Here is a 16,409-nt window from a genome sequence, read left to right as displayed (position 1 = left end):
GTTATACATTTTCTGTTAGGCCAACTATTCTTGAATCTGAAAATTAAAACGTCACAATGAAAAATTTTGATGAAGAAGAAAATGAAGAGCAGTATTTCAACTTTGAAGACCTTATTTTCGGCGAAGAAAAACATTTTGAAAAGATTTTTGAGTTAGAGGCGGTGTATCTTTAACAACACCAAACTAAAAAAAGATTTTCGGAAAATTTTTGAAATAACTAAAAGCTTCTTCTGCTTTTTCGTTTCAAAATCTTGGAAATAGCGGTTTTTGACCAATTTTTCATCCCAATTTTTCGTACAAATAGAGTCATAACTTTTGATACATCATATCAATTTAGAAATTTTTTCAGAAAAATTTCAAAAAGTTCATTTCTTTGCTTGCGGACAATAAAAAAAACAACGTTAGTTACCCATTGAAACTTACCATTTTTTGTATAAGAGGGTAATATAACATTTGATTAACGTCTTTTTAAAGTTCATAACGTCATTTTTGTAATTAAATTCTTAATTACTCTTGATAATTTGTAAAACTAAAAGCAATTTTTGGTTATAGCGCCCCCCGTAGTACCCCTTCCATCCCTGAGGGCGTATAATGGGTGGGAAAATGGCGTTAGGTGATTCCCTGACCTGTTTCTGACCATCATTAGGCTGACTTTGTGCCATCCTCGCTATGAAGTGCGGACTCTGCATCGTAGCGAGCGCGGCAGTATTCACTGGCTCCATTTCAAGGTTTAACAAGCCAGGGTTACCCTGTCAAGCAAGTATTTTTTTAATTTTCAACAATATTCTAAGATCTCTTAACACACTTGGGAATTTAGCAGGTGTTACCAAATAAAAATGTTTGCTTGTCGGTGCCTTCAGCGGCCCAACATAATCAGAAACCTCCAAAGATCAGTGAACATTTACAAAAGAGAGGTGAGTTTTTTTTTGTTTTCTTTTGCTTGCCCGAGACCAGAATCTATGCTATCAGTTTGGTGTTTGTGATAAAAAATAATCTCAATAAATCATCCATTCTGTTCATACCACACTATGCTTTCAGGCAGGGCTTTCCTAGCTTTTTAAATATTAGCTTCTGATAGAATACTTGTTGTTTTTAATAGTTGTTAAGAGGAGAATGCGACAGTCTTTTGAATAACTGTACTCCAGCAGAAATTTTTTTATTGATAATGTCATATAATTAATTTGTCTTTTACAACGTACAGTATTTTAGAAAAATTTAAACGGTATTAAATTTCGCGAAATTCGGCCTAAAAATTGCAAAATTTAAGCACCGCAAAATTTAATTCCACAAAATATAATACCAATAAGGTAATTGTCTTGGGAACTTGAACTTGATTCAGGTAACTCTTATCCATGTTGTTGCAAATACATCCTGTAGATGACTGATGTTGTTTTAGGACCCTGCCGATGCACCGGACTTGTACACCGGACACGCGAAAGTCCAGTGTAAAATGAGAATTTTTTTCACCACCGGACAATCTATACACCGGACTTAAGGAAGTCGAATGTCCGGTGTCCGAGAAGGATATTTTTTTTCCACCGGACAATCAAAACACCGGACATGACCAGTCCGGTGCGTCCGGTGTTCCTTAATTTTTTGTTTCATAAATGTCCGGCGTCCAAAATTCCCTGCATGCAACACCGGACTTATTGCGTCCGGTGTAGCGAAAGGATACTTTTTGCCACCGGACAAATACACCGGACAGTCCGGTGCGTCGGCAGGGTCCTGTTGTTTTTTCTGAAAGCTTGATTTCCTGTGTGACTAACTGTACAGTATTCTGTGGTTTCATTTCGATTTCAAGCCAACATCTTACTCTTAGCAATGTGATGCTTGCCCATAGTTACAGGTGTTTGTGTAACAAACCAAAAATTTCCAAATCCCCCATTTCAATAGTTGTTTTGGAGAACACGACAGCCTATAAACCTTTTCGCCTTTCAAATTGCCATTATTGAATTGTATGCAAAAATTATGGTGGCCGAATTGCTGTATTGAAAATATATGCAAAACCTTTGCAAAAAGAAAGTATTAATATAAAACTTACATGCATAATTGGCATTATATTGAAGTGTAGTCTTGTAGAAGAAAGATTAAATTTGCTTCTCTTGACAGTTATATACATCAAAATACCAAAAACATTTTGTTCAACCACCTTCGCTTCAAGATAGGCCACCATAGAATGAACTTTTATAGGATGAACTATATTTCAGCCTTGCACTCCATCGCAGAGGCTAATCAATTTTAATGACTTTTTTGACTAATGACCAAGTTAAAATTTTTGAATTTTTTTATATTTGAGTATTAAAAAGGCATGCATTCAAATAATAAAGGTTAATTTTTACGTCAGAGGGTCGAAATGTTGTTAACAGTGTAAACAGGTGAAGATTTTGGGGAGTCAAATAAATGACCATGTATTAGGTTCTGAAATGTGTATTTGTTGAAATGAGTAAATTATAGTAAACTTGAAATGATTGAAATTTGCCGAAATCTGTGAAATGAAATAAATGTGAAATATTGTTCGCTTTCTAGTTCTAGTTATGTATTTGCATAAGACAATTAAGCCTAATCTCGCAAATTCTACATAAAAATTACAAAAATGAAAATATTTTAAATGTGCTGTCAGCAATAAATATATTAAAATATAAGTTAGTTATTTGGGCTGTTAGTTATTGGGGCTGATGTTGGGGATGTACCATGCAATATGAGGTCTAACTTAAGTACCTAAGACCGTAAGGATGACAGCCTGTCAAAGGACTGTAAGGAGGACAGCCATATGAGCGTGGACTGTAAGGAAGACAGTCAAATGAGCGTGGACTGTAAGGAGGACAGCCTTTACTCCTAACATGTATGTGCATTTAGATACTGTATAAACTAGCCACTAGATAGGAGTATGGGGTTCTGAAGGGACCAACACCAATGGAGAGCATATTGCGTGATACATCCCAAAAGAAGACAAAAAAGATTAGTCCCTAGACTAAAAACACCTTTTGGGGGAAAAAACCTGGCTGGGACTAGCTGCACTGCTGCTTGTGCGTCCTCGTCGTCGGACGTGGGCGCCGTTCCCAATCATCCTGAAATGAGAGAGAGAAAAAAGCAAGCAAAAACTGGCGCATACAAGTACCAAGTATATTAGCTCTAATTTAAAATTTTTCTCTGGGCTAGTTAGTAAAATATCTCAAATAGGCTCTGTGATGGAGTGCAAGGCTGAAAGCCACATTAATATGGTTCACCCTATAAAAGGAAGTTCATTGTGGCCTATCTTGAAGCGAAGGTGGTTGAACAAAATGTTTTTGGCATATTGATGTAACTGCTTGAAAACTAAAAATAATTATTTTCACTCATCTCCTAGAACATGCACTTAAAAAAATCATAACATTAGACTTAAACTTAAGCTGAAAAATTGCCAGCGAAGGTACAAAAATAATCCTTATTTGGCTGACGGTAAATTATTCTCCTGGGAATAGAACACTTTATTCTTTTGTCTTTAAATCTAAAAATCTATACCTTAGGAAATTTTACAAAATTTTATTTTATTATTTCCTCCGATTTCAGATTTTTAAAAAGAAAATAAAAAAAATTTAAAACATTAATTTAATTTATTTTTATTTTTTTCCATCCTCCTGTTTTATTTTTAACTTTTATTTTCAGTGGAGCAGAGTGGAGAGATTCTTTGATCTTAGGAGGTCATCACTGTGAAAAAATTTCACTTCAATATTTTATTCAATATAAAGTTATGATACAAAGTTAATAAGTGATTGACCCATAAAAACAGCAGAAAACAGCATCAAGAGATTTCCGAATACGTTCAATACGTTTATTAAGCAAGGTATGGATGGTTGAGTGAGATCTACGTAAACCAAACTGGTACTCAAAAAATACTCGATGAGAATCTAAGAAAGTAATAAGACGAGAGTACGTAAGTTTCTCAAGAATTTTCTCTATGTTGGAAAGGAGAGATATAGGGCGATAATTGGATATTTCAAGTGGAGAGCCTTTGTTTTTGAAAACAGGAATAACTTTCAAGAGTTTAAGCATGCCTTCGTGTTCTCCAAAACAACTATTAAAACCCAATAAAATTTTTTTTTATGTTACACTTTTTTGCACCAATTTTCAAAATGAAAATATGTAAGATGTTTATGTTCTTCTTTTATTCAATGATTTTTTACGGCACTTTGTCGACAGTCTAACTCTTGCATCAAATTCCTGCTTTCTTGTTCAGAAAATTGAAGATGAGAAATAGTCTACACCTCAGGATAGCGTATTGAAACAAATAAAAAAGGTGTTATTAAGGGTAAGTTGTCCGTCTTGCAAGGCACTGAGAGGCCACGAGTAGATATTTTTCATGTCAAGTATTGAATTTCAATTAGCTCTCCTGCAGTCAGTATATCCATGAATTTTGGGCTCATGCGTGATTGACTTTTGTGAGTGTCAAGGGCATTTTTCAATTTTTCAATGAAGTGTTTTTTACGTTTATTATGCTTTTTGGCATTGCATTGAATAGTTCTGACCTTGTACAGAAAGAGTGCATTCTCTAAGCTTGGATTTCTTATTTTTGGAGATAGACAGTTGGCACAGCCGGCCACTGCTATTCAAGGTAGGTAATAATCCCCTCTAACACCTTCCAAAGATTGATCATGCGATAGTGTTCCTTTTTCCTTTTTGGACTGTTTGAGACACTTCCAATAAGATTTGGACTCCATAAAAAGCTGTTTAAGATATCTTTGTCAATATCATCAATGAATATAAGAAAGATCAAAGGACCCAGGACACTTTCTTGAGAGACTCTTGTGGTTTTGACTTTACACCATTTACAAGCACTGACTGCTTTCTTCCTGTAAGAAAGGAATTGAGCCATTGTAGTATTTTTCCATCAATTCCTAGTTCCATGGTTGACTTTATTGAAGGCTTTTGAGTAATATTACATGCTGTACTAATTAGTTATTCAATAGACTGTTTCATTCTCCTAAACAACTAATAGCAAAATGCCTCAAGTAAACGCCATATTTTAATCTTTTGAACTGAATGTGACCAATAATTCTTTTTGTACTATATTTTGGGGTATTCTTCCCATTTTTAGATTTATCTAAAAACAAATATAAAACTGTTTTAAAAACAGTATAAAAACAAAACTTACACGAATTTGAGCTCAATACTAATCAATAAAGTGAAATAAATTAATCTTTGACAAAACTTTAGGTCGGAGGCTTGAATGACCAAATGCTTGATGAATGAAGACCTCTCACTTATTCCAATTTCTATAGCTGCATTTGTTATTCATACTTATCCTCGAACTTATAAAAAATAATTACAAGAAACATTTTCAAAACTAACACCCTTTCTATTGCCCTAGCTGCTCCTAACAAGGTTTATGCAATTGAGTAAAATCTAAAAATTCGCAAGTGTAGGACTTTATTAAATACCTGAGAATAACCTGAGTTTTATACCTTTTTAAATTTTCTCTAGGTTGCTTCTGCCAGTATTCTATCAAGATGTACAAACAAAGAACAAACAGGTTTGTTGAATACTCGTTATTAAGAAACTCAAATGTTTATTGAATGCTTTTTGGCTAAAACTTGTTTATAAAAATAGATGGTATTGTTGTAGATCTGTTTTGTTGATTTTGTCCTGTTTTTTCTTTAATTTTACTAATTGTTATTAAAAATCTTATCTTGAAATATTTTTGAATTTTTGTACTTGTAATTTCTCTTTTAGAACGGACATTATCAAAAAATTTAACGTAAGGAAGAATTATGGTTAATTTGGTTTCGGTTACATTTTTTGTCTGATTTTTTAGGCAATCCAATATCATTTTTTATGATCAGTGATTTTTTATTTCTTTCTTTATCCTAAGGTGCCCTTGACTTTAATAATTTTTCTATCAACAGATTTTCTATAATGCAAACAATTTTTAATATATTTCTTCAATAAATTCATTTCAAAGTAAAATTTTTTCAATCTTCAGTTGTAGATCATCCAATACCCTCAAACATCCAGCCAAAGGCTTTCAAACTTCTGCATTCTCGTGTATGTAAACATGTTCTAAAAGTAATACTTATTTTCTATCAGAGGGAAAACTATTACTCTTTTGAGAATGAATGTTATACGATTTAACCAGTAAATTAATACTTTTAACATTTTTTAAGCCTTTGAGAATCCATACATTGTATCTTATCTAAGATCAGGTCTTGTATAATTATGCATGCAGTCACATATCGCAGTCAGACACTCATGATCATTTTTTTTCTTTAGTCGATGATGAATTCCAGATTGTTAACACTCCTCCTTTTGCAGAGTCTATTACTGAAGGAGATGTAAGGTGGGAAAAAGGTAAACATTTTACTTAAGAAAGAGAAGAGATGTGAAAGATCAGGGGGGGGGTCGGTAGTAAAATCTCAGACATATTTGAGTAGTAAAAGGATTTTTACGAATTTTTACATACCAACTCCAGACTCTTGGAAGAGGTATTTTACTACCCTGGTAGTAAAAGTTTTTGGGACAATTTGTCGTGGAGACCACCTACTTTTTGGTTGTTTTTAGGACTGATTTTACAAAAAAATCTAAATAGTGATTATTTCTGTGACACATTTGTCACTTAGTGCAAAGTTTTGCCCTTAGAATCAAAGTTTTTTTTATATTGACAAAGAATTTCAAGGATTTTTTCTTTGCAGTAAACAACTTTCCAACAGAAAATTTTTTCAAATTATAAAAATTTTCAGATTTTTTCGGAAAAGTCATCTTAAAAATTGAGAGAATTACAATAATATAGCTAAAATTTGCTAATTTTACCAGTTTAACTACCCAGGTAGTAACATTTTTTCAACATTTAACACATAGATACCACCCATTTTAGTATTTAACTACCCTGGGTAGTAAAAGTTTTTGTCGATTTTTCGTCACCCCACCACCGTAGTAAACGTCATTATTAATTCCCCCCCCCCCTGGAAAGATTGGTGTTATTTTCTATAATGACAATAAGAACACATCCATGTTCTAAAAAGGTAGAAAAGTGTCTGCAGGGTGCACAAAGGGCAAGAAGGAATTAACAAAATTTTATTAACAAAAGCTCTTAAATTGCTCTTTAGAGGTTGGAGACAGTGTAGGTGTTGATGAGGTCATCGGTGAAATTGAAACAGATAAAACTTCACTTCCCATTGTTTCACCTGCTGCTGGAGTCATTGAAGAAATCTTTGTTGAAGATGGTGGAAGGGTAGAGAAAAACGACCAACTCTTTAAGTTGAAACTTGGTGCAGGTGGCGCACCTGCCCCTCCTAAAGAAACAAAAACAGAAGAGGCTGCTCCACCACCGCCACCGCCACCTCCGCCTCCTCCTCCAAAAGCAGAAGTACCGAAAGCTGATACAGCTGGTCCTGCACCAACTCAAGCACCTCCTAGTAAGATATTATTTGCCTTTATAAAAAATATTTCATCTTACCAACCGAAATATTTTAAGATATTTCTTGTTTTCTTGAGCTCTTTGCTCAAAAACAAATCTAAATGATTACGACAAAGTAAAAAATAGACCTCTAAACTCACATAACACATAAAATGTGATATATAACCTAAATTGAAACAAAAAACTAAGGATCACTCTTTTAATGCTGAGATCATTTTCCCTTTGACAGCGACACCACTAACACAACAACAACCAATGATGACAAGATCTCCAACACCGGCTCCACCACCACCTGCCTCACAAATGACCGCATCTATTGAAGAAGTTAAAGAAGCACCAATAAGAATCCATGGAACTAGAAATGAAACAAAGGTTCTTTTTTATCTTTCACTTGGTAGCTTTTATTTGTAAGATCATCGATATCATAATATTTAAAGCCAAAAAGATGTGTTAAACTTATGTGAAGAAGATTGTTTTTCATTTTTGTTTAGGTTAAAATGAACAGAATGAGACAAAGGATAGCACAACGATTGAAGGAAGCACAAAATATAAATGCAATGCTCACAACTTTCAATGAAATTGATATGAGGTATAGTTTTCTTGTCATGGATCCGATAAAAAACTCTTAGTTTGTGTGTTTGTGACTATCAGAACATTCCAGTATATGTTTTTACTTTAGTTTACAACTGTTACTCCGTCTATTTTATTATTATAGCAACGCAATGAAAATCAGGAATCAATATAAAGACCTATTCTTAAAGAAACACAATATGAAACTTGGATTCATGTCTCCTTTCCTCAAAGCATCATCAACTGCCTTGGAGCAAATGCCAACCGTAAATGCAGGTATGGTTGTACTTCCCTCGATGACCGATTGTAGACTTTCGTGATTTGGTACTCCTATCATTAAATAATGTTTATTTCATTTATTTGTAGTTATTGAAGACAACTACGTCATTTACCGTGACTTTGTTGATATCAGTGTTGCAGTAGCCACGCCAAAGGTATTTAACGATTCTCATGGAATACTCTACCTTCTTCGCTCACTGATTAGGTTCGAATCTCATTAAATCAACGAAATTTTTCAAAGTTTGGAAAGTCTTTATATGGATTGGTCTTATTATTTGACAAAAATTCTCAACTCACTGCTGCATGCTTAGGTGTAAATCTCATTAATCAATCAATAAATCTTTTCAGGGTTTGGTTGTACCTGTCTTGAGGGATGTAAATAAAATGAATTTTGCTGATATTGAACGAGGAATGAATGCCCTTGGAGAAAAGGTAAATTCAAACTATATTATATAATATAGAAACGTTTTGAAAATCATCATTTTTCAGCAATGAACCGTGAACAAAAAAAGTTAGAGACTTTTTCGTTCTTTGCCTTGTGTAGGAGTCTTTTTTTAATCTACTTCAAAACTTCTTTCAGGCACGTTCTGGTAGTCTTGCAATTGAAGACATGGATGGTGGTACGTTTACCATTTCCAATGGTGGTGTGTTTGGTTCACTTATGGGCACACCTATCATCAATCCTCCACAATCTGCAATCCTTGGGATGCATGGAATCTTTGACAGGCCTGTTGCAGTCAATGGAAAAGTAAGAACCCATTGCTAGATGGTTTGCAAAGTCCTTGACAAGAAAAATTGAAAAGTTTGCCTTTTTTGGTATCCCTCTAAACAACTGTAAATTTGACTTGAATATCTTACAACAAAGTCTTGTTCATTTTTTATTTCGAGGCAAAATAATACCTTAATAATGCTGTAAATGGTGTCTGACTTAATTTTTTAGGTTGAAATTCGACCAATGATGTATGTTGCTTTAACTTATGATCATCGCTTGGTTGACGGTCGGGAAGCAGTTACATTTCTCAGGAAGATCAAACAAAATGTTGAAGACCCTGCAGCTATGTTCCTTGATTTGTAGAAGGAAGATCTTGTAAGAGGAAATAGTGTTTTGTTTCGCTTCTGTTTCATGTACAACCTTTGTTTATAAATATATACTATTTTTTGATTGATGTTGAACTATTTGTGAAGGTTATACTTTTCCTTGTTTAAATGTTATTATTATTATATTTACTTGTGCTCATTTTTTTAGCTAGATAGATGCTCCAAAAATGTACAAAGCATCATTTAGTTTGCACGTAATTTTTATATTGTATTCAGACATTCGGATTTTTAACCCCGAGAAGGGGTTTATTGATGATTGATTCTTCTCCAGTGGGTTCGATTTCTAGCAACGACCAGCAAATGAACAAATGGCTATGGGCTATCTAAATTTGTGTCGAGAATAATCTTTAGCCCCTTTTACTCTGAACCTGTTCTTTTCAGCAGACTTCCTTCGAACAAATTTCTCAGAGCAGGTTTTCGGGCAAACTGAGAAGTGCACTTTTTTATACTTTATGGAAGTAGAATAACTTAAAGAAAAGTGAAAATCAAAATTGGAAATGGTTTATGATTTTAACTTGTAAGGTTTATATAAACTCTTTTTATTTAAACAAACGAATAGATATTTACATAAATTAGTAATACTTTGAGTGACCCCTTGAAATTATTTATTGCTGTTATTTTTGACATTATATACCTTATACTTGGTAACTATTGGTTACTTGGCGTTCCCCTGCCAATTAATTTTAAAGATTTTAAACCAAGATATTTTATTCTTACTCTACGGCCATTAGTCTTTGAAAGAATTATCCACAAAACCCTGCTATTCAGATAGTACCCTTAGAGTATGCCAGTCTCCATCCCATCCTATTCTATTTCTTGGGATGTATTTGGGCTATTGGTATTGCAACAACATTTCAACAATTCTTGGGATGCTTTTGCAAATGCCTTTCTAGGTATGGATACAGTCTTTTCATGTGTCTCTTCGGTTCACCTATGTACAATATTTATGTTTCAGGAGAAAAAAACACAAAATAAAAATAGAAAAAAAACACATAGGATGGAGAATGAAGATGAAGACTTTGCATTGGCTTTGAAACTGTTCACTGAACTAAATGAGGGCGAAGGAGAGCAATCACAGTCCGTAAAAGGAGGTAAACCTGATGAAAAACTCTCCATCGTTGATCCAAGTTGGGAGTTAATCGATCCTGTACCAAATATTCATGAACTTTTCGTCCAATTCAACGCAGCTTATTTTGATGGGATGCTGGCTAGTGTATCCGTACAATGGAGCCCAAGGATGACCTTGTAAGATTTGATCAATCTTCCCTTGCTCATTTCTTTTTTTCCCAGATCATTTTTAATAAGTATAACGGAAAAAACTTTTTATGTGACTGCCACAATGTTTGATTAAAATTAACAGAGTGGATAGTGTATTTTACGGTGTGCAAACCTATGACATTCTAAGATTTTGAATAATGTCCAACTGATACCGACACAAGGATCTATTTTATCCAAATATGTCGACACGGGACTTGAAATGTTAAGCGAAAATAAAGTTACATTTACTTTCATTTGTTGTCTGAAAGAGGTTACCTGGTCCAAAGATCCACTTTGAAGCTAATTCCCTTCCTTTGTCTGAAAGTTTCTTTTGACAAAAAGCTCAGTCCTTTTTGAATTTGAGAGTTTCCGACAAAGATAATAAGACCAACATGATCTAAACAAATAAATGTGCTTCTGTTTATAGCCAGGTTATGAACAGTACCTCATTTGTCATTCCGTAAAAGTTCGTTGACTTATCAGACGTGTTTAAAGTGGGGGCGTACGGTTTTTCGGAATTGCGGAAATCGACCCTTTTTTCTTCGGTATTTCGGAATTCTAAAATTGTTTCGGAATGGAAAATCCATAATTTTTTGCTTCGAAATTTCGGTATTATAAAGTTTTTATCCCCTTTTTTCGGAATTCATACACGAAAAATCAAATTTGATGAAAAATTAGTCAAAACGAAGAAAAATACCCAAAAAAAATCGGTATCGGAATTGCAAGTACTCTTTTACGGAATTCCGGAAACTTTGGCAAAGTTATTCGGTATTTCGGCAATCGCAAAACCCGTACGCCCCCCCCTTTAAACGAAAAGCAGTAGGTCAGGTGACCTACTTTATTTGTTCATAAATTCGATTGTTGACGATCCAAATAATCATTATCCTCTACAGAGTATCGCTTTTTGATGTGGAAACTTTTGAGGTTTTTTGGAATGCGATGTTTGTCTGGTCGTGGTTTGACCTGCCATCTGGGGAAGCTCTATTTGGGTGTAATGAAGGTTTCAAAATGTGAAACCAATATGTTTTTAGTGGTTTTCGCACATGTTACTCCCATCTTGCTGACTATACTAATATATTTGTTTTATTATGTGACTGGAATTTCGCACATGCTTCTTCTATTCTATATTGCTGGCTACAATTTATGTATATATGGCTACAATAATTTTCAAATTACGAAATCATACAGCTTGGATATTATTACTCTCTTAAAGATTTGGCCATTAGAAAATATTTTCTCAGTTATTCATCAGAAAAATGCTTCATCCCTCTTTCCTTAGATGTGCTGGTTTGTGCTACTATGAGCGGCGTGGCAAGTGTTGCTCCATCAAATTAAGTGCACCCTTATTGAAACTTCGTCCGCGAAAAGACTTGGTAGAAACACTCCTTGTAAGAATACTCTCCTTGTACAATTCTTCCTCTGTCGGGATTACTATTCACGGCCATGTCTGTCTCTGAAAACTTATTAAGTGAACGTAGTTAAAACTAAATTGAAATTGAATTTAATTGAAACCTTTGTTATTAAATTCATTTTCGAAAAGCTGGTAAAATTGTTTTTTACTTTTCAGCATGAAATGATTCACGCTTTACTGTTTGTCACAGATAATAACAAGGTACTGTTCTGTTCTTGTTTATTCGTATTTCCGGGCGGGGGGGGGGGGGTCGGGTTGGGCTCAAGATAAATGACCTACCATACGTGTGGCCCTTAAGGGTATATTTCCCAAGCTTCCCAAAGTGCACCATAAGGGTCGAAATCAGCAAAGATGAGAAAATTGCACTGGGTGTAAAATTTCGAAAATCTGACGATATTTTGCCTGAAAATGGTCAAAAAATTTCAAGAAAATACACCTTAAGGGTCGATTTTTCGCTCAAACTTGCTCAAATTTTGCAAAATTTACTCTGCACTGCAAGGGTCCGATTTCAAAGGCCTAATTTTGGTACGCACGTGAATCTTGCCAATAGCACTTTCTGTTGGTTTCTTTAAAGAAGGTAACACAAATTGGTTTTCCGTTGGTTAATGTTCTAATAAAAACTGTCGTGTCCATTTTTGAAACCTTGCTATCGATTTCGCCCTCGTTAGTTGAATCATAACATGGATCTACATTATGAACACAAAATGTCACGCCTATCTCGACCTCATTTCCGTAGATATAAGATGCAGACCATTCTACACTTTTCACTTTTCTTTTGTAGGATCACGATGGACATGGACCAGAATTTCACAAACACATGTACCGAATCAATAAAGAGACTGGGACCAACATTACAGTATGAATCTTTTCATTATCAACATTTATGCCAATATTTCAGAGATTTTCCATTTTCACGTGCTTTGAAAATTCCTACAGTGTCTTCTTTCGTGATTTAACCAACAATTAGCTTGTGCGGATGCAAAATTGAGTCAAAATTGATATGACAATCTAAAATATTTGACTTTGATTTCATTTCATCCACTTTTTAGGTTTATCATTCTTTTCACGACGAGGTAAGCAAGATATTTGTTTACTATTTGATCTGGATGTCATTCGCCCATTAAAACCTATTGCATGAACTTCAGTGTGTTTTTTTCAAGCATTGCATCGTAAATTTATTTTCTTTTAGGTGGATCACCATAGACAACATTGGTGGCGTTGTGATGGTCCTTGTGTTAAACGCCCTCCTTTCTTCGGCATCGTCAGGCGTGCTATGAATCGAGCGCCCTCTCCGCGCGACCGCTGGTGGAATGACCACAAACAAAAATGTGGAGGAGCTTTCACGAAAATCAAGGAGCCAGAGAAACCGGTGAAGCAATCTAAGAAAAGTAAAAAGTTAGAAGAAACTGGACAAAAACTTGGTTCCTCAAGTTCTGAAAGCAACAAAAATAATAAGAATGCAATCACAAACTGGTTTCAGAAAACAGATCCTTCAAAACCTTCTACTTCGTCTAACATATCTAACCCCACCAGCATAGATTGTGAAGAAGATCTGAAACCTCCAGTAAACCCGTGGGCAGACGATAGTTACACCAGTAATTCAAAGAACAGTAAACCAACAAGCAAAACTAATTCTAACCCTAAGACAAAAAACAATACTTCGAACCATGGAAACCAAAACAAAGGTAAATACCCAGCAGGCTCAACAGCCGTTAAAGGAGGTGGGTCGCGAACTTCAACTATCACCTCCAAGGGGAAGAACCCTCCGACCAATGAGAATGACATTTATCGGAGCTCCTCCACAGGTGCTTCAAGCAATATCTACGGCTTCAAAATGTCTGCTAATAACAAAGAAGACTCAGCAAAGCAACCCTTAGCCTCCTTTTCAGGCAACGGTAAACGAATAAGCTCAACAAATGACGAACCTTCGGGAAACAGTGGACGAGAAAATTTTTTGAAACGATTAGAAAATAACATGAAAGGGAATACTCAAAGAAAACCCTCAACAAATTCATCACAAATTAGTATCCCTCCCTCTTCAAACACTTTCCGTAAACCAAAAGATTCTGATTTCTCAATGAAAAACCAAAATAAGGACAGAACTCAAAAGAAAGAAACCACTGAAAAAACTCCTCCGAATCAACCCTCGTTCTCAAGAAATCCTACAACAAACCAAAACAAGTCTCCCTATACTAACAAACAACCACATGACGCTTCATCAAATTTAACAAACACTAAACGAAACCTTTCGTCTTCTTCTTCACAAAACTCTTCATCAAACTCACCGAAAAAGATTAAATTTTTGAAAGAAACGCACATGGTTATTTCTTCAGACGAAGAGGACAATGTACAGCAACAACAAAATCTTGTGGATTGCCCTGCGTGTCCTATGAGAGTTCCTGAACATCTTTTGAATGAACACTTGGATGAATGCTTAACTTCTTGACACTTCTACCGATTGAGAAGCTTCAACCCTACCCAGACCGCAATTTTAATGAGATTTGTACAGTATGTGTTGTTGGGACTTCAGTTATTTTCGGACCCTCATTCTTTCGTTTCAATGTTTTTTTTTAGTTTTTTTTGTCATTTTTACCAGGGTCATCTTCTATGTAAGATCATCGTTACCTTATTGCAAGTAACACTCGTTATATTTTGTTTTATCTTTTACTGTGAATTTAGAAAACTGAAAATATTTATTTTTTATCCCAAAATTATATCAACGATTTCATTCATGAATCATAGAGCCTCGCCTAAACTTTGAATCCAAAAACAATATTCTATTTTGAAATACCTATCATCACAGATAGAAACGCGTAAAGGAAACAAGGTATTTCCAAAGGCCACTTGATAATGAATTCTTCAAAGAAAATCATTTTTGTCTCTTGTAAAGATGCTTGACATTTTTTAACACAGGAGGAAAGTGGGTGCAGATGAACTGGAGGTTAACCACTGTTCACACTTTCGAATCATTGAGAGATTTCTTTCCTTAAAAAGAACCCCTTCACTCAACCTTTAATCCTTTGCTAAATCAACTCCTCGCTATTTTACCATGAATATCAAGTTTCAAAGCAGTTTGACTTGTTTATGATATGATGAATTAAGTCAACATAGAGTATTTATGTAAAAAGCTTTTAAGAACTAATCAACGTTTTATGGCAGTCGAAACACAATACGTAAGTGAATAAACAAACGAGGCATTGTAAGCACCTTTGTTTGTCCTCGGTATGCGCTTTTGATTACAAAGTACTAGGCCGTCTCTTTCTTTTATTTCAATCAAATTCCATTGATCCAATTTTCGTTGGACTTTCTAATTCTGGCGAATAATATTTCCTGCTTTCAGCATTTTCTATTTTAGGACAAGTGCTCGTGCGATGTGGTAAGGGTTCCACACTTCGAAAACTCGAAACTTCAAAGAATCCCTACTTTAATAATCAGTTTCGTGGGCCTTTTGAAGTCCAAACTTTTCACCCCTCATACACTTTATAATGAAGCTGTATAAATGTGCCAAATTTTTATTGCATTTTCGAAATATGGAACTTTTTGTTATTTTTATCACATAGCTCCAATCTCTTTTAAAATATTCCCAATTTTTTGCATGATTTCTACATATTGATGCAATAGTAATCTTGATGAGAATATTTTCTTGAGACGGTTCAAGCAAATTTCGTTTTTTCATAGTTTAATGTCATGTTTAATGTCAATGTTGTTGTCACTGTTCAAAAGTCTTGTTTGTCACCAGCGCGTCGCCAGCAAGCTAACTGCATCTTTACGAAGCGAAACAGGTTGATTTATACAGCATATTGATTTTCTTTCATCTTTTTGTTACAGGTTGATGTTTTGACTGCATGTAAGATTGTCACCAAAATATGAAAACATGTTTAATTGTAAATGAAGGAGAAAGAATTACGTTTCTATTGGCGAACGAATGTTTTTACTAGGTGTTCACTTAAAGAGCGGGTTCAAAAAGTTTGTTTGTGTTAGCCCCTTTCTTAAAGTTGTTCATCTAATGTCTAGCCTTGTCATAACTGAGTGTCATAACTCTTTGCTATGTTGAGATTTTTTATTAAGAACAAGTTGTCATTTCATGTAAAGTTTATTGGAAGTCACCAGATTGATTTAGTGACAGGAATTTGGTGTCACCTCATTTACAGGAGCAAATTTCATTGGTAAAATTTTTTCTTTGCCCTTTTTTAAGGATGAAATTTGATCTTTATGAGCCAATTTCTATGCATCTCAAATATCTCTATTCTGCCGTCCCACCACTCTTAACAATAGAACGCGTGTTATTTTTTTAAACGTAATTTCCATTCGACCCCCGTCCAAATAATCTCCTTATCCATAGAAAAACAACTTTTGACAATCATCAAGACGGGGGGCTGGTTTTCATTTTTGTATCGACAATAA

The 16,409-nt window shown here is 34.7% G+C and overlaps 3 protein-coding genes across 6 annotated transcripts in view; 2 read left to right on the top strand and 1 right to left on the bottom strand.

Annotated features, from left to right (window-relative positions):
- LOC136809967 (protein FRG1-like) overlaps nucleotides 1-16,409 on the bottom strand; it is a 230,614-nt gene that overhangs the window by 187,274 nt on the left and 26,931 nt on the right. The gene's annotated exons all lie outside the window — the stretch shown is intronic.
- On the top strand, nucleotides 670-9,938 carry LOC136809957 (dihydrolipoyllysine-residue succinyltransferase component of 2-oxoglutarate dehydrogenase complex, mitochondrial-like). The gene is made up of 13 exons (XM_067066521.1): nucleotides 670-914; nucleotides 5,461-5,509; nucleotides 5,710-5,734; nucleotides 5,960-6,021; nucleotides 6,247-6,324; nucleotides 7,080-7,388; nucleotides 7,620-7,762; nucleotides 7,882-7,979; nucleotides 8,106-8,236; nucleotides 8,327-8,394; nucleotides 8,588-8,671; nucleotides 8,820-8,987; nucleotides 9,180-9,938. The coding sequence occupies exons 1-13, from the start codon at nucleotides 837-839 to the stop codon at nucleotides 9,312-9,314; spliced, it is 1,428 nt and encodes a 475-aa protein (XP_066922622.1). The 5' UTR covers nucleotides 670-836; the 3' UTR covers nucleotides 9,315-9,938.
- On the top strand, nucleotides 10,286-14,716 carry LOC136809956 (DNA-dependent metalloprotease SPRTN-like). Its single transcript, XM_067066520.1, has 6 exons — nucleotides 10,286-10,582; nucleotides 11,874-11,982; nucleotides 12,162-12,206; nucleotides 12,787-12,861; nucleotides 13,055-13,078; nucleotides 13,195-14,716. Exons 1-6 carry the CDS (start codon nucleotides 10,335-10,337, stop codon nucleotides 14,449-14,451), a joined length of 1,758 nt encoding a protein of 585 aa, XP_066922621.1. The 5' UTR covers nucleotides 10,286-10,334; the 3' UTR covers nucleotides 14,452-14,716.

This window comes from Clytia hemisphaerica, unplaced genomic scaffold (genome assembly GCF_902728285.1).
Source record: "Clytia hemisphaerica strain Z4C2 unplaced genomic scaffold, Clytia hemisphaerica genome assembly, whole genome shotgun sequence".
Taxonomy (NCBI): Eukaryota; Metazoa; Cnidaria; class Hydrozoa; order Leptothecata; family Clytiidae; genus Clytia; species Clytia hemisphaerica.
The sequence above is the reverse complement of the archived record's forward strand: the minus strand, read 5'-3'. Positions and strand labels throughout refer to the sequence as shown.

Coding starts and splice junctions, on each gene's coding strand:
- LOC136809956 (XM_067066520.1), top strand. CDS start 10,335: ATGGAGAATGAAGATGAAGACTTTGCATTGGCTTTGAAACTGTTCACT. Junction 10,583..11,873: donor TGGAGCCCAAGGATGACCTT/GTAAGATTTGAT, acceptor CTCTTTCCTTAG/ATGTGCTGGTTTGTGCTACT. Junction 13,079..13,194: donor ATCATTCTTTTCACGACGAG/GTAAGCAAGATA, acceptor ATTTTCTTTTAG/GTGGATCACCATAGACAACA.
- LOC136809957 (XM_067066521.1), top strand. CDS start 837: ATGTTTGCTTGTCGGTGCCTTCAGCGGCCCAACATAATCAGAAACCTC. Junction 5,510..5,709: donor TACAAACAAAGAACAAACAG/GTTTGTTGAATA, acceptor TTTCTCTTTTAG/AACGGACATTATCAAAAAAT. Junction 8,988..9,179: donor CTGTTGCAGTCAATGGAAAA/GTAAGAACCCAT, acceptor TTAATTTTTTAG/GTTGAAATTCGACCAATGAT.